Source organism: Lactuca saligna, chromosome 5 (assembly GCF_052625555.1).
Source record: "Lactuca saligna cultivar CGN05327 chromosome 5, ASM5262555v1, whole genome shotgun sequence".
In the NCBI taxonomy this organism is placed as follows: Eukaryota; Viridiplantae; Streptophyta; class Magnoliopsida; order Asterales; family Asteraceae; genus Lactuca; species Lactuca saligna.
The window spans coordinates 52,999,998-53,024,397 of NC_136421.1; the positions used below are offsets into that span (position 1 = coordinate 52,999,998).

The following is a 24,400-nucleotide window of genomic DNA, read 5'->3' on the forward strand; positions in this document are numbered from 1 at the left end:
ATTAATTTTTTTTAATAATTTTTTTGAATTTCCTTTTTATTGCATTAATTCTTTTTTGTTGGATTATTATATATTAATAAATATTATTTTTAACATATAATATTATATTTATTTATTAGTAAGTGTTACTTTATTAGATTATTAAGTTCATTTAATTATTTTTTTTTATTTTATTATTTGTTTTGATTGGATTTTTATAAATTAATAAATATTATTTTTAATATATTATATTTATATATTAATAAATATTACATTTTTTATTATTAGTTTTTTTTTGCATTAATTCTTTTTTATTGGATTATTATATATTAAACAAATATTATTTTTAGCATATAATATTTATTTGTTAATAAGTGTTACTAATTGGATTATTAATTTTTTTAATTTTCTTTATTGCATTATTTTTTTTATTGGATTATTAATTTAAATTTATTATTTTTATTTGTAATAAGTAATATTTTTTAATTGTTTTTATTTTTTTTTAATTTCTTTCTTTATTGTTTCAAATAAAAATACCAAAAAGTCATACGCACCCCACATTCTCTAATTTATTTTAAATAATTGGAAGACAACATATTTTGGACAACACCACCACCATCAGTCAGTCACAACAAACCATTATTGGGCCATTTGCAACCCTGTTACTATATATATATATATATATATATATATATATATATATATATATATATATATATATATATATATATATATATATATATATATATATATATATATAAATATATAAGTTCAGTAATGATTCACGAAGTGAGATCATCGTGTGTATTTTAGTTTTTGTATATTCACATATATCTAACTTTGTTATTTATTTCAATAAACTTATGATTTTGACATATATAATTTCCCTAAAAATATTTCTAAATGAATTACTAAATCTGAGTATTTGCTACTCGGTGGTCGGTCAAACGAGCACCAAATAACGAATTCTACAACTTTGTAACCACCTATAGTGGCTATGGTGGTTTGAAAATCCTCGACCTAACATTGTCGTTATCGATGGTGGTATCTGTAATGAATGGTTGGATGGAGGAAGTATGTTTTCTGGGGTTTGTTTCACATTGTGTGGGTAGTCAACTAGTGTAGTTATCATCGAGAATGACCGACTCTACTCAATGATCGATGATTTCCAACGAGATGATACGACGTGTAGTTTTCATCGAGAATGGCCGATTGTAGTTGATGATCGATGATTTCCAATGAGATGATACGACGTGTAGTTTTCATCGAGAATGACCGACTGTAGTTGATGATCGATAATCCAATAAAAAAGAACTAATACAATAAAGAAAAATTTTTTAAAAAAATCAATTAAAAAATAATAAAAAAAGTAATATTTATTAATATATAACTATAATATATTAAAAATAATATTTACTAATATATAATAATCCAATCAAAAGAATTGAAGAAATAAAAAAATTTTAAAAAAAAATTATTTAAATGAATTTAATAATCCAAAAATGTAACACTTACTAATAGATAAATATTATATGTTAAAAATAATTCGTATTAATATATAATAATTCAATAAAAAAGAATTGATGCAATAAAGAAGAAATTCATAAAAAAAATAATTAAAAAAGTTAATAATAAAAAAGTAATATTTATTAATATATAAATATAATAATGAATTTAATAATCCAAAAATGTAACACTTACTAATAGTTAAATATTATATGTTAAAAATAATTCGTATTAATATATAATAATCCAATAAAAAAGAATTAATGCAATAAAGAAGAAATTCAAAAAAAATAATTAAAAAAGTTAATAATAAAAAAGTAATATTTATTAATATATAAATATAATATATTAAAAATAGTATTTATTAATATATAATAATCCGATAAAAAATAATACAAAAAGAAAAAGGTTTAAAATAAAAAAGTAATTAAAATAATTAATATATAATAATTCAATAAAATGAAAAAGAAAAATTGCATAATTGGTCCTTGTAGTTTAGTAAAAAGATAGACAAAACTGCATTTTTCGTCCCCGTGGTTATCCAAAAATTGTGGATAAGGTCCAAAATGTTTTCAAGTTGCATGGTTTGTCCAAAACATGAAACTTCTTGTGGTTTTGGTCCCTGGAGTTAACTCCCGTCCATTTCCTTCCATTTAGTGTAGCACGTTCCCTCCATGTGAGGGAAATTTCGTCTTTTCATTTGTATTACACATTACCGCCAATTGAAAGCTCTACAGCCTATTTGTGTATATCATCCCTATTTATCAGTTGGCTACTCCTATTCCTTCATCCACCTTTGACGACGTGAAGATAAAAAAAACCCTAATCACAAACCCTTTTCCTGATCGAGCTTCAATCTGTAGTTGAAATTTCGCAAATAGTTCTGACAATGTGGTCCATCAGAGCACAAGGTGAAGAAATTGATCCCAATTAAATTTATAGTAAGATGCTCCGTATTTGATCACGTTCTTACACTTTTGAAATCTAAAAATCGTTTTTTGTTTTTTTAAGCTGGACATCTCACCATGTTCAGTATGGAACTTCATCATGGTGGGAAGTTCACAAAGTTTCCAGGCGTCAAGTATATTGAAGGGGTTGTAGCATACATTGACGTGATCGATATAGAAGAATTCTCAGTACATGAAATGGACTCCATCATGTTAGATTTAGGGTATGTTGTTCCACCTGTCATCTACTATCATTTCTGTTTGCCCAATGAGGGTTTGGATTTTAGACTAAGAGCTTTAGGTAATGATGATGATGTACGTAACCTATCAAAATACGTGAGTGAGAACAAAGTGATAAAAGTGTACACAGAGAATGGAGAAACAACGTTAGTTACCTATTTCATGTCCCCAAATGGTCCTAGAAGGGTTATAATAGAAGAGATTGAAGATGAGGAACCACCTCAGCCCGTATCCCCTACTGTAGGGTTAACCTTGGCAAGGTATGGGTTTTTCACACCTGAGTTGAGTAGGGCAAAGGTTGGAAACCTACCCAAGGTAGCTCATCATGTAGTAAAAAGCTTTGCTTAGATTGGGTAGACAAAGGAGGAATAAGTGTTGTTGAAGGTGATCAAGTTGACCTTGTGACTACTAATGCTGATGTAGAAATGGTTGAAAAATTAGTGAATGAAGATGTAGAGGAGGGGCAACCTATTGCAAATAAGGGTGTAAAGGAGGGGTGTACTGGTATGAATAAGCAACATGTCACACCCCCAAACCAAGGATGGCGGAAACATCCGGGGGTGGAGGACTTCATGTATAGTATCACAACCACAATTTCAATAGTAATTTAAGCAAACACAACCAACATATATATAATTGAAAAAGTTACATCACTTGTATGAATTACATGTTTCAAAATCAATTACAATACGTTGACAAAATATGAAAAGTTTGACGCCTTAACGTCCCATCCTCAAAAGCACTTGATTACCTGTTTAGTGTTTTCCTGAGAATACAAGTTGTTTGAAAAGTGTCAACACAAAGGTTGGTGAGTTCATAAGCTTTTATTAATAAACTTAGTAGAAGTCTTTCACATGTAAATGTCGCGTTTGTTTCAGAAAAATCCGATATTCTCCTTGAATTCCGTAAAATGTAGCCTTATAACCAAAGACCAAAATGTATAAGAAATCATCCTTACTTAGTAGAAATGTCGTGAGTTTAAAATGACATGGAAAGTAAATTTTTACTCAACCTAAAACCTACTTCGGTTTTATGAAATCCCGTAAACTTTATGAATTGTTAACTCCCTAGGTGAGTCGCTATAATCATACTGTGACTATGTGAACCTGCCACAACGTTTCTCAGGCGTCGCGAAAATGAAATGACATTTGTCACCCGTAGACCTGCAGGTCCCACTGTAGCTAGCAGCAAGGTGTGGGGTGTCAAACCCAATATAGATCTATATACAAGTATCACGTTCTCCCTCAAGGAGATTTTGATTATAACTACCAGGAATTATATCCCGCACTCGGACGTACGGGGAGAGAGAGAGTCTCACAACATAGGTTAACAAGTTTACGTGAAATGTGTGTGAATATAAATCTTTCTTGTATGAATGTACCCTTTTTGTACGAGTGTGTTGAGTGATGTATCATAAACTATACCTATTATAGTTTATCTAAAACGTATGTAGTATGTATGAATTCTTTTATGGAAATGTATTAGTGTTGTGAATTTATCAAACTATACTTTTTATAGTTAAATATACGTGTTCTAAAGTGAATGAATAATATTTAATATGAATGACTTAGTTTCAGTTCATAATGATAAACTAACAAGGAAACACATTCAAATATTAGAACGTATGATTATACACTTTGCTCAACATAATACAAAGTGTTATGATATTTACATGCTGTTGGCTAACTTTAGCCATTCTGCCCTGTTTTGGAAAAATCATAAAAAGATCATACGAAGTCGAAAACTAGATCCGTAAATTCTGAGAGTTCAAAAAATGTGTCTAGTTTACTCATAATTTTTATCACGATTTTTAATGACCTCCAACTTGGGTGAAAAATTCCATAATCACAGACTGGTCCGGATTGTTGTTTGAAATGATAGGCAGTTTTGTAAAAATCACCATAAATTGTAGAAAAATCGTATGGAGATGTGCAAGTAGTCATTTTAAAGCTACAAACTTGAACTATTTGCACCTTGTACAGGTTTGAAAACAAAAATGTTTAAGATGCCCAAAACAGTCCGTGAATGGAGTTGAACTTTTCTGATGAAGGCTGTTAGAAATATTTAGTTATGTTCTTGGTGTTTTAACTTGTATTTCCCCCCCCCCCCCCTGAAAACTTGAGAAAACATGAAAATGTAGGGGTATGAACTCACCTTAAGTGATTTCAGTAGATGATTGTTGAAGAATGGAAGTGTTTAGTTCAAGAACACTTGGAGATGCCTTGAAGATTTTCGAGAATCTAACATTATAGTTATGGAGTTTGTGTAAGCAATCAAAGATTTGAGTAGAAGGAAGTGAAATAATAATAGGGAGGATGATTTTTACTTACTAAGAGTGGAAGAACGCTTGAAATCAGCCTTGAATCTCGAAAATTTGTGTAGAAAAAGTTTGAGAGAAAAGTGGTGTTTGTTACTTAGTGGAATGAGAGAAATGAGAGAAAATGAGGAGTGTGGTTGTTTGTTCCAGCTCAAAAAAACGTGGGAGTGAGTGAAATTTGAGTGTAAGGGGACATTGAAGTGACATAGGTAAGGTGGGGAGGTATGGCTGGTCATAGAGTGGGTGTGGGGTGGTTGCTTGTGTCATAAGTTAAGGCAAAGTCAACACTTCACCTTAAATAAATCCTCCATTAGATCTTTATTATTTAGATAATGATTTTCATAAAAATGTGATTAAATTGTGAATATTTAGAGTTTATTATGTTAAAATATAATTTCTGGAGAAAATCCCGCGTTAAAATAATTAAAAACGGGCCTTAAATGCAAAACTACGCGAAAACCGGAAAAAAAGGCATTCCCAGCGAGACCTCTCGGTCCCTAGGCCCAGGTTCGGTCCTTGCTGGGGGCTGTAGCCGGAAACGAAACGAACAGAGGGAAGCGAAAGGGGCGAGGAAGCGAGAGGGGGGTTCGGTCCGGAGATAATAGGCGACGCGTCCGACCGAAAGGTGCCGAATGAACAGTGGTGAACAGTACCTTCCGGTTCGGTTCCTCCTGGGCGAGGTTCGGGTTCGGTTCCTCTTAAGCAGGGTTCGGTTTCGGTTCCTCCTAAGTAGAGTTCGGGTTCGGTTCCTCCTGGGCGAGGTTCGGGTTCGGTTCCTCTTAAGCAGGGTTCGGTTTCGGTTCCTCCTAAGCAGAGTTCGGGTTCGGTTCCTCCTGGGCGAGGTTCGGGTTCGGTTCCTCTTAAGCAGGGTTCGGTTTCGGTTCCTCCTAAGCAGAGTTCGGGTTCGGTTCTTCTTAAGCAGGGTTTGGTTTCGGCTCAGGAGGGTTCGGCTCCTCCTTGCTCTCAGTCCCTAAGAGGACCTTCGGGTCCTAAGAAGCTTCTCTCTTCTCGAGAGGTTTCGGTTCCTAATGTCTATTTTTCTCGTTTTTACCCCGTTTTAAGCCGTTTTTGACACGGTTAAGCGTCGGAATGACCCGAATGATTCTAAAAAGTTACGGGAAACTTTAGAGAGAGATTTGGGAGAGATTTTACATACTTGGAGAGATTTGGGAGAGATTTGACATTCTTGGAGAGATTTCTCATACAGAGAGATATTTGAGAGAGATTTCACATACTTGGAGAGATTTGGGAGAGATTTCACATACTTGGAGAGATTTGGGAGAGATTTCACATACTTAGAGAGATTTGGGAGAGATTTGATATTCTTGGAGAGATTTCTCATACAAAGAGAGTTTTGGGAGAGATTTCACATACTTAGAGAGATTTCAAATAGAGAGAGATAGAGTGAAAACGATTGAGAGAGGTTTCGAGTGTGGCATTTGTGAGTGTCCGGCTTCGCAAAGTAAGGTCCACAAACACTGTTAAGCCTTGTTTAAGGATCTTACACATTCCCGATGAGTATTCAACATGGTTTTTATCAGTTTAGTTCGTCGATTTACTCTAAGGCTCAGGAAATTTTAACACAAGATTTTTCCCAAGTGAAGTTTTCCCATTAATATAGCAAGTTATACAGTATGAACATAACACAAACTCTAATACACAAGGTTTAATCGAGTTGACCGGTTTGACTTGATGACTCGACTTGACTCAAGATTGACGATTGTCACATCATCCCCCCGTTAGAGGGAATTTCGTCCCGAAATTTAAATTCGGCTGGGAACTTCAAGGGTTTGGGAAAAGATGTGGATACTTTTGCTTCATTTGATCTTCACGTTCCCAGGTAAACTCAGGCCCTCGTTTTGCGTTCCAACGAACCTTCACTATGGGTATGCGACTTTGTTTTGTTCTCTTGATCTCTCGATCCATGATCTCGACGGGTTCCTCCACAAAGTGGAGATTTTCATTAACTTCGATTTCTTCGAGTGGTATTACCAGTGTCTCGTCAGACAGACACTTCTTTAAGTTGGATACGTGGAAGGTAGGGTGTACATTACTAAGTTCTTGTGGTAGTCGGAGTTTGTACGCCACAGGACCAATCCTAGCAAGGATTTCGAACGGACCGATGTACCTTGGGTTTAGTTTCCCTCATTTACCGAAACGTATCATCCCCTTCCAGGGAGAAACTTTTAGTAGTACCCGGTCTCCGACCTGGAATTCTAAAGGTTTGCGTCGCTTATCCGCGTAACTCCTTTGTCGATCACGCGACGCTTTTAGTCTTTCCCGAATTTGAATGATCTTTTCTGTGGTTTCCCTTATGATTTCAGGCCCAGTAAGGGTGCTATTGGGGACTTGCCCTCTGGCTAGCTGAGTATCTCCAACTTCGGCCCAACACAATGGTGATCTACACTTGCAACCGTAGAGAGCTTCGAATGGAGCGACTCCAATGCTAGTGTGATAGCTGTTATTATAAGAGAATTCGATAAGCGGTAGATGGGTATCCCATGCCTTACCAAAATCTATCACACAGGCTCTCAGCATGTCTTCCAATGTCTGGATGGTTCTCTCGCTTTGTCCGTTAGTTTGTGGATGGTAGGCCGTACTCATGTCTAGCCTGGTTCCCAGAGACTTCTGTAGGGACTGTCAGAAACGCGAGGTGAATCTACTATCTCGATCAGAGATAATGGATGTTGGTACACCATGTAGTCGCATGATCTCTTTAATGTACGTCCTGGTTAACTTCTCCATCTTGTCTGTTTCCTTTATTGGCAGGAAGTGCGCGGACTTGGTCACTGTCCACAACCACCCATATGGTATCCATCCCACCTGATGTCTTAGGCAGTTTGGTTATGAAGTCCATGGTTATTCGCTCCCACTTCCACTCGGGTATATCCGGTTGTTAAAGTAGTCCTGATGGCTTCTGATATTCCACCTTGACCTTGGCGCAAGTGAGGCACTTGCTCACATAAGTAGCAATTTCAGCCTTCATGTTTGGCCACCAGTATAACCTTTTGAGGTCGAGATACATCTTATCTGACCCAGGGTGAATGGAGTATCGAGTCTTGTGGGCCTCGTTCATTACAACATCTCGGTACCCACCGAACTTCGGTGTCCAGATTCGATTCATGAGATAACGAGTTCCATCCCCTTTGACTTCCAAGTTCTTATCCATCCCCCTTAGTGCCACGTTTTCTGGTTTCAAGGCTTCTAATTGGGCATCCTTGATCTGGGTGGCCAGTTGGGAGTGGATGGTCATGGCTAGGGATTTTACTCGGCGACCCGAGTATTCTTTCCTGCTTAAGGCATCGGCTACTACATTGGCCTTGCCCGGGTGGTAGCGAATTTCACATTCGTAGTCATTCAGTAATTCCACCCATCTTCTTTGGCGCATGTTAAGTTCTTTCCGATTAAGAATGTGCTGGAGACTTTTGTGATCAGTGAAGATGGTGCACTTGGTGCCGTAGAGGTAGTGCCTCCAGATCTTTAGGGCGAACACCACCGCTCCCAGTTCAAGGTCGTGGGTTGTATAATTAACTTCATGTGTCTTCAGTTGCCTTGATGCATAAGCGATGACTTTTCCCCTTTGCATGAGCACACAGCCGAGGCCTTGATTCGAAGCATCGCAATACACCACAAAATCATCAGTTCCTTCTGGAAGAGACAAGACTGGTGCGCTGCATAGGGCTTGCTTTAGTGTCTGGAAGGCGGCTTCTTGTTTATCTTCCCATTCGAACACCACCCCATTCTGAGTCAAGGTGGTGAGAGGCTTAGCGATCTTGGAGAAGTTTTGTATGAATCTTCGATAGTAGCCTGCGAGTCCCAAAAACTGTCGGATTTCTGTTGGCGTTGCAGGTGTTGACCAATCTTCAATTGCTTTGATCTTTGAGGGGTCCACATGTATTCCTTCTTTGCTTACTACGTGGCCAAGGAATCCTACTTCACGGAGCCAAAATTCACACTCTGAGAATTTGGCGTAAAGCTTCTCGGTTCTTAAAATCTCCAGAACTAGTCGTAGGTGTTGTCTGTGCTCTTCTTCACTCCTCGAATAGACTAAGATATCGTCGATGAATACGATGACGAATTTATCCAAGAAGGGTCAACACACTCGATTCATCAAATCCATGAACACCGCAGGCGCGTTTGTTAACCCAAATGGCATCACTACAAATTCATAGTGCCCATAGCGAGTTCTGAATGCCGTCTTGGGGATATCCTCTTTCTGAACTCGTAGTTGATGATAGCCCGACCTCAGGTCGATTTTTGAAAAGTAGCTGGCTCCTTGGAGCTGGTCGAAGAGGTCATCGATTCGGGGTAGGGGATAACGGTTCTTGATAGTGAGTTTGTTTAGTTCTCGATAGTCTATGCACATGCGAAAAGACCCATCCTTCTTCTTTACAAATAAGACTGGTGCTCCCCAGGGCGAGAAGCTTGGCCTGATGAACCCTTTGCTCAATAGTTCACTCAACTGGCTGGATAGTTCTTGCATTTCTGCCGGTGCTAAGGGATATGGAGCCCTGGCGACGGGGGTAGCTCCTGGGATTAAGTCGATTCGAAATTCGACTTGTCGTGCGAGTGGTACACCTGGCAGATCGTCTGGGAAAACATCAGGGAAGTTGCATACTTCTGGAATTTCTTTGATGTCCTTCACCTCCTGTTTCTTGTCTACGATGTGGGCTAAGAAAGCATGGTATTGCTTTCGGAGGTACTTTTGGGTTTTAACACAAGAGATGATTTGTAGGTTCGCACTAGGTTTATTGCCATAAACGGTGACAATGTTGCCATTCGGCAGATTGAGGCGGACGGCCCTTTCGTAACATAGAATGTCGGCACGATGAAGGCTTAACCAATCCATACCAATGATTATATCGAAGCTTTTTATGGTGACCGGCATAAGGTCAATTTTGAACAAATGGTTGTCTAGAGTGAGAGTACACTCTATGTAAATATCATTAGCGCGCTCAACCTTTCCATTTTCCATTTCTACGATGTAAGAATCTTCTAGTGGTTGAGAATTTTGCTTAAGTATATGTTTGAATTCGTGACTTATGAAACTTCTTTCTGCCCAACTATCGAAAAGTACGCATGCATAAGAGTTATTGAGGAGCAACGTACCAGTAACCACAGAGGGATCCTTGACTGCTTCTCCCTGCCCTAAAGTTAGGACTCTCCCTACACCCCCAGCATTAGGGGCTCGTGCCTTGGGGCAGTTCCTCCTGAAGTGTCCCGTTTCACCACATCCATAGCAGGTTTGGCTTGCTCCGGTGTTGGCGGTCGTAGCGATTTGTGCGGCGGGTTGGGTAGTCGCTCTACAGAATCGTGCGGTGTGCCCCTTTTTGTTACAGTTATTGCAGTGTAACTCTCGACAAGCACCGTTATGGTGGTAGTTACACTTGTTGCACTTGGGAAGAGTTCCCGTATACTGTTTCGGCGGTGCTGGAGCGACAGCAGTAGTGGCGGCACGAACAGCAACAATCTGTTGCTTTTTGGTGGGGTCCTGCATTGGTTGTTTCTTTTTATTGCCCCAGAACTTCCTCTTATTGTTTCCTCCTTTTGTTCGGTCGGTGGTGGTTATCACGGTACCACGGCTAGCCCTATGATCTATGAGTTGTTGTGCTAATTCCTTGGCGCTCTCAAAGGTAGTGGGTTTCGAGGCCAATACACTATCTTGAATATGGGATGACAGCCCCCAGAGATATCGTTCCACCTTCTTCTCTTCTGGAGTGACCATTGTTGGACAGAGAAGTGCTAGGTCGTTGAAACGGGCAGTATAAGTTTCAAGATCAGCGCCTGTCATTCTGAGGTTCTAAAGTTCTTCTTCAAGTTTTTGTATTTCTCCCCTCGGGCAGTATTCCTTTAACATTAGGGCTTTCAAATCCTCCCAGCTGATTGCGTTAGCTACTGCGGGAGTAAGTGATTTAACTCGGCCATTCCACCAAGTAAGTGCTTTTCCAGTGAATGTGAATGCCGCATACTTGACCTTGCTCGCTTCGGGACAAGCGCAGATTTCAAAAACTGCCTCGGTCCTTTCGAACCATTGCACCAGCGTGATAACGCCCCCGCTTCCATTGAAAGGGTCGGGTTTGCCATTCGTCAAGTCTTTGTAAGAGCACTCCTTCGTACGCCCCGTGCTGTCCCCATGAATGGAATTGGTAGCTCCGGATCCAGAACCGCCAGAACCATTGGTTCCCATTTGCGACATTGCTGCCGCCACGGCTGCCGTTACTGCAGCTTGGAACATTGCAGGATCAAACTGCGGAGGTGGTGGTGGAGGCGGCACTGTGTTGTTGGAAGGCCTTGGTCTTTTCCTTGGTGGCATGGTTCTGTCATAAAAAAAATGACCAGTCGGTAAGACTTCAATAGTGATAACGAGTCGAGTGTTACTGGTTTCATCCCTCTTGTATTTTATCATAACTTTATTATTCGTAAATTGTTTGTGTGATCAGGTTATGATGTATAGTGCCAAACATTCAATAAATAAAACACATGCCAAATTTCATTGATAACTTTTAGTACATAACGTTTAGAGGGAAAAGTTTGACCTCATAAGGGTCTACATTACATCGTTACAAAAGATAGTCTTGGCATTACAAAAGCCCTTTGAATAGTGTAATCACATAGTCGCAGGGTCGACCTACATACAAAGAGTAGCACCAACGCGTACTCATAAAATTTTACTACCAAGACGTGAGAATAGTAACGAGTTCTAATCACTGTGACCCTTCTTTGGCGGAGGTTGCGATGATGTCGATGCACCCTGTAGTTCCGCCAATCTGCGTTCGGCTGCAACCATTCTCTCTTCGAGTGCCATGTATCTTTCCCGATACTCTCTTGTTTCTGCTTGAGCTGCGAGAAGGTCTTGAATGAGTTGGTCTCTGTGGTGGGAGTCTCGTTCCAGGTCTCTGGTGCGATCAGTATTAGACTGTACGATGGCACTTAACTCCCGGACCTGATCGGTCGTCGTCCTACCACGATCATCCATACTTGCTATTCGTTGTATCGTGACAGGGAGAGCTCTGTCAGCCGGTCCACCATGAGTGAGATCATAGTAACCCCGTTGGTAGCCATATGGTGACCGCTGGCGTTGTTGTCGGCTCCATCTTTCGATCGTTGTTACCCAAGGGGGTTCAGGTCCGTTGTATCCAAAACGGTGCGCGGGTACCCTCGCGATGTAGGGAGGGTTGATTACTTCTGGTGGTTCTTCCACTTCGTTCCCAAACATGACTATCTCATCACCTTCCTCTTCTTCCTCTTCGTCTTCCTCTTCTTCTTGGTCGTCTTCCTCTTCTTCTTCTTGTTCGTCTTCCTCCTCGGGCTCCTCCTCGGGATCCTCCTCGGGATCCTCTTCGGGATCCTCCTCGGGCTCATCATTGATCCATCCCGCGTTTCCCTGATTGGGAAAATAGGGGTCCCCGGGTATATGAAATCCTGCCATGTCGTCTGCACGAGAAACGGGGTTAAGAAGCACATATCGGAAAATAATAATCTGGCGCTATAGAAACGTACAAATACTCCTATAGTATTTTTAAATGTTTATATTTGGTTCTTAGTGTGTTCTTTATGGAGTGTAATTAGGTTATCAGATTTGTCGCTCACTACGACTATTCCTTAGTGTGCGTAATTTATTTCTTGGACGGATATAGTTGATCAGGCTATATCCCTCCCAGAACTGATTACACATGCTAAGGCGTATTAATAATGTTCGACTCCTCCTCTTTCAATTTATGTTCTCCTAAGTTATGACACCATGCTAGTATAGAATGCATGTAAGTATACTTTAAAACAAGAAATTATTTGTTTTCTAAAAGTACAACTCGTTAAAGCATTTTAAGAATCAGAGACTTTTAGTCCCAAATGTGTTTATAGTTTGTATATCTTATGTTGTTTGACATACTTAATTCACTATAAACCGTGCTCTGACACCAATCTGTCACACCCCCAAACCAAGGATGGCGGAAACGTCCGGGGGTGGAGGACTTCATGTATAGTATCACAACCACAATTTCAATAGTAATTTAAGCAAACACAACCAACATATATATAATTGAAAAAGTTACATCACTTGTATGAATTACATGTTTCAAAATCAATTACAATACGTTGACAAAATATGAAAAGTTTGACGCCTTAACGTCCCATCCTCAAAAGCACTTGATTACCTGTTTACCGGAAAAAAAGGCATTCCCAGCGAGACCTCTCGGTCCCTAGGCCGAGGTTCGGTCCTTGCTGGGGGCTGTAGCCGGAAACGAAACGAACAGAGGGAAGCGAAAGGGGCGAGGAAACGAGAGGCGAAGGCGAGAGGGGGGTTCGGTCCGGAGATAAGAGGCGACGTGTCCAACCGAAAGGTGCCAAATGAACAGTGGTGAACAGTACCTTCGGGTTCGGTTCCTCCTGGGCGAGGTTCGGGTTCGATTCCTCTTAAGCAGGGTTCGGTTTCGGTTCCTCCTAAGCAGAGTTCGGGTTCGGTTCCTCTTAAGCAGGGTTCGGTTTCGGTTCCTCCTAAGCAGAGTTCGGGTTTGGTTCCTCCTGGGCGAGGTTCGGGTTCGGTTCCTCTTAAGCAGGGTTCGGTTTCGGTTCCTCCTAAGCAGAGTTCGGGTTCGGTTCTTCTTAAGCAGGGTTCGGTTTCGGCTCAGGAGGGTTCGGCTCCTCCTTGCTCTCAGTCCCTAAGAGGACCTTCGGGTCCTAAGAAGCTTCTCTCTTCTCAAGAGGTTTCGGTTCCTAATGTCTATTTTTCTCGTTTTTACCCCGTTTTAAGCCGTTTTTGACACGGTTAAGCATCGGAATGACCCGAATGATTCTAAAAAGTTACGGGAAACTTTGGAGAGATATTTGGGAGAGATTTTACATACTTGGAGAGATTTGGGAGAGATTTGACATTCTTGGAGAGATTTCTCATACAGAGAGATATTTGAGAGAGATTTCACATACTTGGAGAGATTTGGGAGAGATTTCACATACTTAGAGAGATTTGGGAGAGATTTGACATTGTTGGAGAGATTTCTCATACAAAGAGAGTTTTGGGAGAGAGTTCACATACTTAGAGAGATTTCAAATAGAGAGAGATAGAGTGAAAACGATTGAGAGAGGTTTCGAGTGTGGCATTTGTGAGTGTTCGGCTTCGCAAAGTAAGGTCCACAAACACTGTTAAGCCTTGTTTAAGGATCTTACACATTCCCGATGAGTATTCAACATGGTTTTTATCAGTTTAGTTCGTCGGTTTACTCTAAGGCTCAGGAAATTTTAACACAAGATTTTTCCCAAGTGAAGTTTTCCCATTAATATAGCAAGTTATACAGTATGAACATAACACAAACTCTAATACACAAGGTTTAATCGAGTTGACCGGTTTGACTTGATGACTCGACTTGACTCAAGATTGACGATTGTCACACAACACCAATCACATGAAGTCCCTTTTGAAGACAACTATAGTGTAGAAGAGGAAATGTTGGAAGATTTTGACCCTTTCTATGGGGTTGAATTTAATGAAAGTATTCCAAAAAAAACCATCCAACATGGCTGATGTAGATGCAAGTAATGATGATGATTCAGATAGCAGTGAAGACAACAGTGAAGATAGTGAAGATAGTGACTTTATGGTTGATGAAGATAACCTAATTCCGGATATTGAAGTAGACATGGAGAATTTTCACATGAGTATAGACACAGATGCAGAGTACTTAGGGAGTGTATATAAGTTTCATGAGGGTAATGATGTTCAAGAGGAAGTAGAGGATATAGAGGTTATTAACAATGATGAATAGGATTCTATGGGTGAAGACTTAGACAATGATAGGAAAAGAAGGGAGATTATCAAACAGTTAGGCAAGGAGAGAGTGTGTTTTCATGGTGAAGTGCACAAGGTGGCCTTCCATGTAGGACAAAAATATAAATAAAAAAAGAACTAAAGGAAAAAATTGATAGGCATGCATTGGAGACTAGAAGAAATATTTGTTTTACAAAAAATGACAAACATAGGTTGACATCTGTGTGTAAGGGAACTGTGGTAGTCAATGCAAGTGGGGTTGGTGGACCTACCACAAAAAAGGTAAAGGGCAAAGAAGTAATTGAAGGAAAGGCCAAGTGTACTTGGAGACTCCACGCTTCTAGGGCAAATGATAATGAGTACTGGTTTGTAAAGACATATAATCGCAATCACATCTGCCTTCAGTCCAGAAAAATCAAATCTTGCACTGCCACCTTCATTTCGAAACAGATTATGGATCAGATTGAATCAAATCCTGGAGTGCCAATTCGTGCAATTCAAGAGGAGCCACATAGGAAGTATGAGGTTAGTATTTCGGGTGACAAAGTTTTTAGGGCTAAAGCTCTCGCAACAAAAATGGTGGTGGGAGACTATACTAAACAGTATGCAGTTTTAAGAGATTATGTGTTGGAGTTACAAGCAACAAATGTGGATACAACTGTAAAAATTCAAGTGGAGTCTGAGCCTAACTGTAACAACTCAACCAGGCAATTCAAAAGGATGTATGTGTGCTTATGAGCTTTAAAGAAAGGTTTTAAGATTGGGATGAGGTATTTTTTAGGTTTAGATGGTGCATCCATGAAAGGACCATTCCCAGGTCAGATTCTTACAGCTGTTGGGGTTGATTCCAACAATGGAATCTATCCCCTAGCATATGCAATTGTGGAGACTGAGAACACCGATAGCCGGAAATGGTTTTTGGAATGTCTTGGAGATGACTTGGACATTCATGCTAACTCAAACTTCACATTTATCAGTGACAGAAAGAAGGTACTTTTATGGTTAACATATTTTGCTAGACAACTAACTTATACTTATATACTAATTTAGCTATTTCCTTCATGTAAACAGGGTCTCATACTTGCTATTGCACAGATATTTCCTTGTGCTGAACATAGATATTGTCTAATGCATATCTATTATAATATGAGAAAAGTATGGAGGACTACAGAGTACAAGGAACATTTGTGGAATTGTGCTAAAGCCACAACCATCCCGGAGTTTGAAACACTGATGAGAGATTTCAGATTCTATGACGTGGAAGCATATGAATGGCTTATGAAAATCCCTCCCCATCATTGGGCTAGAAGCCATTTCTCAGGTAATTACTTATTTGTATAATTTTATATATTTTCATTATTTCCCATTGATTTTGCTTACCAACATGTACTATATAATAATAGATAGGGCAATGTCAGATATGTTGTTGAATAATTTGTGTGAAGTTTTCAACAGTAAGCTCGTAAAAGGAAGGGATAAACCAATAATAACCTGTTTGGAGTTCATAAGCGAGTATCTTATGAAAAGAGTTTGTAATGTGATGAAGGTGATAAACAAGTGCACAGGTCCACTAACACCTACTGGTGAAAGGTTGTTACATGCAAACATATCAAGTGCTTCACAATACATTGCAAGATGGAATGGAGTGAGTAAGTACTAGGTTAAAGGGCCATGGCATGATCAACATGTTGTGGACATGGGGCAGATGACTTACAGTTGTAGGAAATGGGAGTTGATAGGCATGCCTTGCAAGCATGCAATTGCAACAATCAATGAAATGGCAGACAATGGTGAGCAAGTAGGAGAACTGTACACCTATGTCCATAAGGTGTATCGGCTAGAAACATGGAAAAGCATGTACTCTTTCACAGTCGACCCCATCAAAGGAAGGAGCATGTGGCCTAAGAGTGATTGTCCAACAACCCTTACCCCTCCACCACACCACAAGCAGCCAGGAAGACCAAAAAAGAAAAGGAGGCAGACTGCTGATGAGAAGAGTGTAAGCCAAAGTCAGAAGCTAACTAGGAAATTTGTGAGTGTGACATGTAGTAAGTGTAAGAACAAGGGCCATAATGCCAGGACATGCAAGGGTAAGGGGGGGGGGGGGGGGATGGAGGTACCAGTCAAGCAAATGAAGTTTGAAGTGTTGCAAGGGTAGGCTACTAGATTTTGTGTTTTATTTGTGGTTGTAATAGTTGGTAATGTTTTAAAACTCTAGTTATTAAGTAATATTTATGCCCTTTTGAACTTGGTTATGTAATGGTTATGCACTTTTGAACATGGTTATGCAATAGCTATGTAATTTTGGTACTGCTTAATGGTAATGTTGCAAGGGTAGGCTACTAGATTTTTTGTTTTATTTGTGGTTGTAATAGTTGGTAATGTTTTAAAACTATAGTTATTAAGTAATATTTATGCCCTTTTAAACTTGGTTATGTAATGGTTATGCACTTTTGAACATGGTTATGCAATAGCTATGTAATTTTGGTACTGCTTAATGGTAATGTTTGATTTTTTGTTTTGTTAAAGTAGTTATTGGTAATGTACTTTCTGGTATTCTGTTATGGTTAACATCATTGTTAATATTTAACATTTTCAACATTGCACCATACACTATTATCATAACCATTTCAACTGAGACAAATTATAACAAAAACTACTGAGACAATTTATAACAAAAACTAACAATTTCATTAAAACAAGTTACCATTGATAACCAAAAACTAACACTTTCAGCTTACAATTTATAACAAAAACTAACACTTCCAGCTTAGAAAAACCAACACCAAAACACAACATTAAAACAATCTTCCAAAAAGTACACCCTAACATGTAAGCCCTAATTCCTAAAGTAGATAACCAAAAGAAACAGAACCCAGCTTATAACCAAATACATCTTGAGTTTTGTTGAATCACGTTGCATATTCCCTAAATCCAACTCATGCCTGTTGATTGTTCTTAGCAATCCTAGTATTATAGTTGTCGATCTTGGACACATGGGGGGGGGGGGGGGGGTCAACCCACCCAATAAATCCACATTTTGAATCCTACAATTATACAGAAAAGTGGATGGATTATTAAATCAAAATCGTCGACCTAATTTTGCACATTGTTACCGGCATGCAAAGAAACGACGACCAGGGTTTAAATCTGTCTAAGAGGTTCGCACAACAGCATCTCTTCCACAAAAACATAGTTGTTGCACCATTGTGAGTGAACAAAGAAATCGATCAACCAAGAAAGAGTAAGAGAGAAAGATGTGTTGTCTGAATGAAGATGAAAGAGAAGAGAGACGTTGTGGGTTGAGTCTTAAAGGAGTTTTCAAACCACAGGGACCAATAGATAAAAAGACAAAATTACCCTCACATGGAGGGCACGTGCTACACTAAACGGAAGGAACTAGATGGGAGTTAACTCCAGGGACCAAAACCACAAGAAGTTTCATGTTTTGGACCAACCATGCAACTTGAAAACATTTTGGACCTTATCCACAATTTTTGGATAACCACAGGGACAAAAAATGCAGTTTTGTCAAAAAGATAAAACTGCAGAAATTGTCCTAGGGGTAAATCCATCATTTGCAAAAAGTTAACAACCATGCTGTTAAACTTAACGAGGTTGGGACCAAAACCATCAAATAAGGACTTCTTTTGCTAATAAACTTTTTTTTAGAAATTGACAAACCACTAGGACCATTTTTGCAATTTTGTCCAACGGAAACAACAAAAATAGATAGAGAGTGGGGTAGCGTTTGAGGAATAGTAATGGTCGGGGTTAAATGTTTAAACTAATAAATAATTTATTGCACAAATAAATATATTTAAAGACAATATATTGTTTTTATGTACGCAAGAAGAGAAGTTATAGTAAAAACTGCCATACAAATGATCTACATAAAAAAAATATAAAAACAAAACAAGCAATTTATTTTTGATCTAACGATATATACAATTTCAGTAAATTAGTCAATTTTTTATAAACCTTGTTATTTTTGTATTTATCAAACCATATATACGATTTCAGTAAACTAGTTAATAATTTATAAACCTTCATATATTTTATACTAGGTGTGAGGTCCATGTATTACATGAGTTTATTTAAAAAAAAAAAATAAATATAAAATTTTAACAATTTGAAAAGTTTGAATTTATAAGAAAAATGAAATTTTTTTGAATTATTAAAATTAACGAGACTTTAATGTATTGGATACATTACATTATAAACCATTTTCTAATAAATAACTTTCATATATATTACCTTATATATTAAATGTGAAATTTTAATTTAATAAAATTAAAAATACAATAAAATAACAAGTGGAAAATAAAAATTTTAAAATTTTTAAAAAATATCATGTGTCCAAATGAAGAAGAAGACAAGATGTGGTAAAAAAACCTCATTTACTCATTTATTAGAGTAGATTCAATCCTAACTAAAGGTATTAAAAAGTAAAAATATAATACATGTATCTTCCTAGTAAACTAGTTAATAATTTATAAACCTTGTTATATTTTATATTTAATCCTAACTAAAGGTATTAAAAAAGAAAAATATAATGCATGTATCTTCCTCTCAAGTCTCAATAGCAAGACACATGACACATGGTGTGTGGGGGGAGAAAGTATTTCTTTTGAAGGTGATGTAGTGGCGGGTAGTAGTGAACAAGTTGGTTGGGCAGACCTTTGACCCCCCATCATTCAATTTCATCTCATCTACCACCCATCAACCCTAATTCAATTCCCATTTCACATTAATTATATCCACATCTTCACGCTTTGATCAATCTTTCATATTTTAAACCCACTATGTTCACCTCTCGTGATCTACTGTCATCCATACATAATTCATATACATACACATACATGTGTATACATGTATCTGTATCTGTGTAAGTATAGGCTCGAATTTCTAAACCCCACCTCAGATCTTCCTATTTCTTTGACCTCAGCTGTAACAAATTCGTCTCATCTCTTTTCTAATTTCAGGAAATTGACATACGCAGACTCTCTCTCTCTCTCTCTCTCTTTCTCTCTTCTCTCTCTCTCTTCTTTGCTGGCATGTGCTGGAAGAAAAGTAATTTGTATTTCGTATTTCTATCCAAAACGGAGACAATTCATAAAGTTTCGTAGGTGAGAAAATTTGCTTTTCTTCTCCAATTTTGACGTTTTTACCCAAAATGGAGAGGACCCATTATTGTTCATGGCAGCTTTTATCAATCTCTAGTCTTGAATTTTGTCGGGCTTTCTTCAATCACGTGTAGTTTTGACTTCTCTTAGCCAAATTTGATGAGCACCGATTTATGTTTATAGTTCATTAACTGCATCTCATGGTGGGGTTTTCGTTTTCCCTTGAATTTGCTGTTAATTTGACGTTTCTACCAAAAATGAAAACCTCCTGTTCTTGTTTTTAGCTAATTCTCAATCCCCGTGTTTAATTTTGGTATTATACCCCTCAATTTGCGTTTGTTTAATGCTTTATCGATGTCTGTGTTTCATCATGATGCCCAATTTCCATTCTCTTTCCACTTCTGCACCTGGTGCAAGTTAGTCAACTGGTAGATCCCGATTTTCCTTTGTTCTTTATTTTAAGCCATTCAGAATTTGAAAAACTCGAAGAAGAAAAAAAATGAGAGCTTGGTTGTTCTTCTTTCTCAACATTATCTGTTGGGTCTTCCTCTTCTTACCTCAAACATGCCTATCAAGTGTTCGATATATTGGCAAAGTGAACCCTGGGTTCAAAGGATCTCAAATGCAATTCATAGACAACAGTGGCTTATTCCTACTATCAAACAGCTCTAATTTCGGATTTGGTTTCAATGCAAACGCCGATATCACTTCCTTCACCATCGGTATCATTCACATTACAACTTCAAGAGTCATTTGGTCGGCGAATAGAAGGGCTCCCGTTGGTAATTCCGATAACTTTGTGTTTGGCGACGACGGAAATGCTTACATTCAAACCAACGGAAAAGTCATTTGGTCAACAAACACCACCGGGAAAGGTGTCGCCGCCATGAAATTGCTTGATTCCGGTAACTTGGTGCTGGTACGTAACGACGGCGTTTTCGTTTGGCAAAGTTTTAGCAACCCCACAAACACCCTTATGCCAAATCAAAATTTCAATTCAGGATCGAAACTCGTAAGCAATCCGAAAAACAATTTGACATTTTCTCTAGAAATCAAAAACGGAGACATGATTTTATCAACCGGGTTCCGAAACCCTCAATCGTATTGGGCTATGAGTAAAGACAAAAGGAGAATCATCAACAAAGACGGTGGAAACCTCGAATCCGCCGTTATTAATGGCAATTCATGGAGGTTTTTCGATGAAAACAAAGTTTTGTTATGGCAATTCGTGTTTGCAGATGGTGATGATTCCAACGCCACTTGGGCCGCTGTTCTAGAAGATGGCGGCTTCATTAGCTTCTATAATCTCCCAGGAAAAGTAAAAGCAAACCATCAAATCCCTGATGACACGTGTAGCACACCACAATCTTGTTCCACGTACCTCGTTTGCCACTCTGGCAACACTTGTCAATGCCCATCTGGCCTCAACGAAATCAGCTGCAAGCCATCTAATCTATCGTGCGCGAAGAAAGACGAAGCGACTCTCATCAACGCAGGCGATAATCTGAGCTATTCAGCACTTGGGTACACGTCACCTTCTTCAAAAACAGATTTAGATGGGTGTAAATCATCGTGTTTAGGTAACTGTTCTTGTTTGGCTATGTTCTTCGATAACAAATCAGGAAGTTGTTATCTTTTCGATCAGATCGGAAGCTTTGAAGACGCGAAAAACGGCGAATCTTTCGAATCCTACGTTAAAATTTCGCGAAATTTAAACGGGAAAAAGAAGAAACAATCGATTGTTGTTGTGATCGCGATTGTCATTGCGACAATTTTTGTCATTCTAACACTTGTGTTCATATGGATTTGTTGGAACAAAAAGCGAAATAAAATTCCAATCGAAAAAGGTAATGAATCATCGGAAGAAGATAATTTCTTTGAAAGTATATCCGGGATGCCGGTGCGCTTTAGTTACACATACCTTCAACAAGCAACCGATAACTTCAGCATAAAACTCGGGCAGGGTGGGTTTGGGTCGGTTTACGAGGGTGTGATAAAAGATGGAACAAAGATAGCGGTCAAGCAATTAGAAGGAATCGGGCAAGGAAAGAAGGAGTTTCGGGCAGAGGTCAGCATCATCGGTGGGATCCACCACCACCATTTGGTTCGGCTCAAAGGGTTTTGCGCGGAAGGTGCACACCGCCTCTTGGTATACGAGTACATGGGTAACGGTTCCCTAGACAGATGGATCTTCAAAAAGAAAAAAACTGAATTCTTATTAGATTGGAATACGCGATACAACATCGCAGTGGGGACCGCGAAAGGGCTCGCGTATCTCCACGAAGACTGCGATGTTAAAATCGTGCACTGCGATATAAAACCGGAGAACGTTTTACTCGATGCGAATTTCCGCGCGAAAGTATCGGATTTCGGGTTAGCGAAGCTAATGACGCGCGAACAAAGTCACGTATTCACAACCCTGAGAGGGACCCGCGGATACTTAGCACCCGAATGGATCACGAACTACGCGATATCTGAAAAAAGTGATGTTTACAGTTTTGGAATGGTGCTTCTTGAAATCATCGGGGGACGTAAAAACTACGATTCCTCAGTGATTTCAGAGAAATCCCATTTCCCATCTTACGCGTTTAAAATGATGGAAGAGGGGAAAATCCAAGAAATTTTCGACCAAGATATGAAAGTTGATGAAAAAGATGAACGCGTTAAGATCGCGATACAAGTGGCTTTATGGTGTATACAAGATGATATGAATTTAAGACCTCCTATGACTAAAGTTGTTCAAATGCTTGAGGGTTTGTGTGTGGTGCCCACACCACCTATGGCTTCTCAAACATGTTCGCGGTTCTATTCGGGTATTTTTAAGAGTATTAGTGAAGAAGGGACTTCATCTGGGCCTTCGGATTGTAATAGTGAGGCTTATTTATCTGCTGTTAGACTTTCGGGTCCGAGATAGTATATGTGTATATAGATTGTATATCATAATGTGTATCTGTGTATGTGAATTTTTGTACTATGAGTAGAATATGCTATATATGTTGGAATAAATAAGTTCTAATTTTCTAATTGTTGTTAAGAAATCGTTAGTCGAACTATATATAGCGATCATTTGACATTGTTCGAATCTTCGGTTGATTGCTACACTTTTGGCCATTTACATCTATGTTTTTTTGGGTAAAATACTAAAATTTGAACTTATATGAACTATTTTAGATATTTACCTCATCGCTATTGTTCTTCTCAAAGGGTATTTTAGATATTTGAATGTTAGTGGAAAGTTTTCCTTGTACTCGTTTATTGTAAAATATAGAAACTATAAGTTATAAATTTGTGCATTGGCAACTTTAGTAAATATCGATTTTGTCCCTTTTGTTTTGTTCCACGAGATTTTTACTTTGTTATTGCCATGGGTATTTTAGACCAATAAACATTTCAATTAACGGTCATTGACTAAGAAAAAAACAATGGAAAGATAGAGACTACATTAGATGGCCTCAATTCAAATAGGGGTATCTCATGGACTAAAAGCCTTCGTTCTTTGACTTTCTCTATTAAGTGGTTTGTTCTACATTAAGTTAAAAAGAAACACTTACATATATCTTACCAAATTAAGTCGTGCCCCTATCAAATCCATTAAGTAAAACAGGGAAAAAAAAACAACTAAATGGCCTTCAAATAATGATAAAATAAGGAATTTTGTCCACTAAATGTCTCTTTATTTGTTAATTTGTTCTTTCGACTTCATGTGAAAAAGAAACATCTATATATAGTTTAATCGAATTAAAGGTGGTGTTTCTTTCTTTCTCTTGTCAAGTGATGTCTGGAAATGATGTTAAAAATCATTTGACAAAATGTCAGCAGATTTGGGGAAATAGAAGGAAAAAATAATTGAGGACAAATTTGTAAAAAGTTAGGAATTGATGGGAAAAACTTCATTTCTCTGACATTCTCTATTAAATCGTTATTTTGCATTAAGTAAAAAATAACTACATTAAGTCATGTCCCCGTTAAGTAAAAAAGAAACACGCGTCTCTTTTAAGTCCCTTAAGTGAAAAAGATAACATGAACAATTTCTAATGATGCCAACTGCCAAGAAGTAGGTAAGTAGTTTTTTGTTTGAATTTTTGCTAAAAATGAAATGCTTCATTCGGCAATTAGAATATTTTATTCATTGGAACTTTTTATATTTTTATTCATGATGGATGATCATGATATTATGGCCATCTCCAATAATGGTATTGCTCATGAAAGGGGACCATGTGAAGAACTTTCAGAAGTTGAAGTAGCTCATGAGAATTCGGATATAAAATCACATGAGAATGAAACTAGGCAATCAGTAGTTGAAGAGGTTGCACTAATCAACAATATTGGTGATTAAGGTACTAAAAATCGAATCTTTATCAACAAAACATAAGGTTCTTTTTTGTTTTTATGGTAGATTTAAAGGCTAATTGCAGAAATTTGCAACAAACTTTCACTTAATTTATAAATTAAGTATAAAAAAATTTATTGACTTAATTGGAACGACACTTAATCCAATAAGCTATATATGATTGTTTGTTTTTGA

General features: G+C 38.1%; 3 protein-coding genes across 3 annotated transcripts; all 3 read left to right on the forward strand.

Moving 5' to 3' along the window:
• Window positions 1-14,498: 14,498 nt before the first annotated feature.
• On the forward strand, window positions 14,499-16,409 carry LOC145045286 (uncharacterized). Its single transcript, XM_078993622.1, has 5 exons — window positions 14,499-14,726; window positions 14,981-15,440; window positions 15,531-15,739; window positions 15,821-16,070; window positions 16,153-16,409. Exons 1-5 carry the CDS (start codon window positions 14,499-14,501, stop codon window positions 16,407-16,409), a joined length of 1,404 nt encoding a protein of 467 aa, XP_078849748.1.
• A 36-nt stretch (window positions 16,410-16,445) lies between these two features.
• LOC145045287 (uncharacterized) lies at window positions 16,446-18,341 on the forward strand. Its single transcript, XM_078993623.1, has 2 exons — window positions 16,446-16,748; window positions 18,261-18,341. The coding sequence occupies exons 1-2, from the start codon at window positions 16,446-16,448 to the stop codon at window positions 18,339-18,341; spliced, it is 384 nt and encodes a 127-aa protein (XP_078849749.1).
• Window positions 18,342-19,451: 1,110 nt separating this feature from the next.
• On the forward strand, window positions 19,452-22,899 carry LOC145048295 (G-type lectin S-receptor-like serine/threonine-protein kinase SD2-5). Its single transcript, XM_078996754.1, has one exon. The coding sequence runs from the start codon at window positions 20,375-20,377 to the stop codon at window positions 22,787-22,789; it is 2,415 nt and encodes an 804-aa protein (XP_078852880.1). The 5' UTR covers window positions 19,452-20,374; the 3' UTR covers window positions 22,790-22,899.
• Window positions 22,900-24,400: the final 1,501 nt, after the last annotated feature.

Excerpts from the sequence above, each read along its gene's own strand:
- LOC145045286 (XM_078993622.1), top strand. The coding sequence starts at position 14,499 with ATGGCTGATGTAGATGCAAGTAATGATGATGATTCAGATAGCAGTGAA. Across the intron at positions 15,740-15,820 it reads TTATCAGTGACAGAAAGAAG|GGTCTCATACTTGCTATTGC; the intron begins GTACTTTTATGG and ends TCATGTAAACAG. Across the intron at positions 16,071-16,152 it reads GGCTAGAAGCCATTTCTCAG|ATAGGGCAATGTCAGATATG; the intron begins GTAATTACTTAT and ends ATATAATAATAG.
- LOC145045287 (XM_078993623.1), top strand. The coding sequence starts at position 16,446 with ATGGGGCAGATGACTTACAGTTGTAGGAAATGGGAGTTGATAGGCATG. Across the intron at positions 16,749-18,260 it reads AGACTGCTGATGAGAAGAGT|GGACAAAAAATGCAGTTTTG; the intron begins GTAAGCCAAAGT and ends GGATAACCACAG.
- LOC145048295 (XM_078996754.1), top strand. The coding sequence starts at position 20,375 with ATGAGAGCTTGGTTGTTCTTCTTTCTCAACATTATCTGTTGGGTCTTC.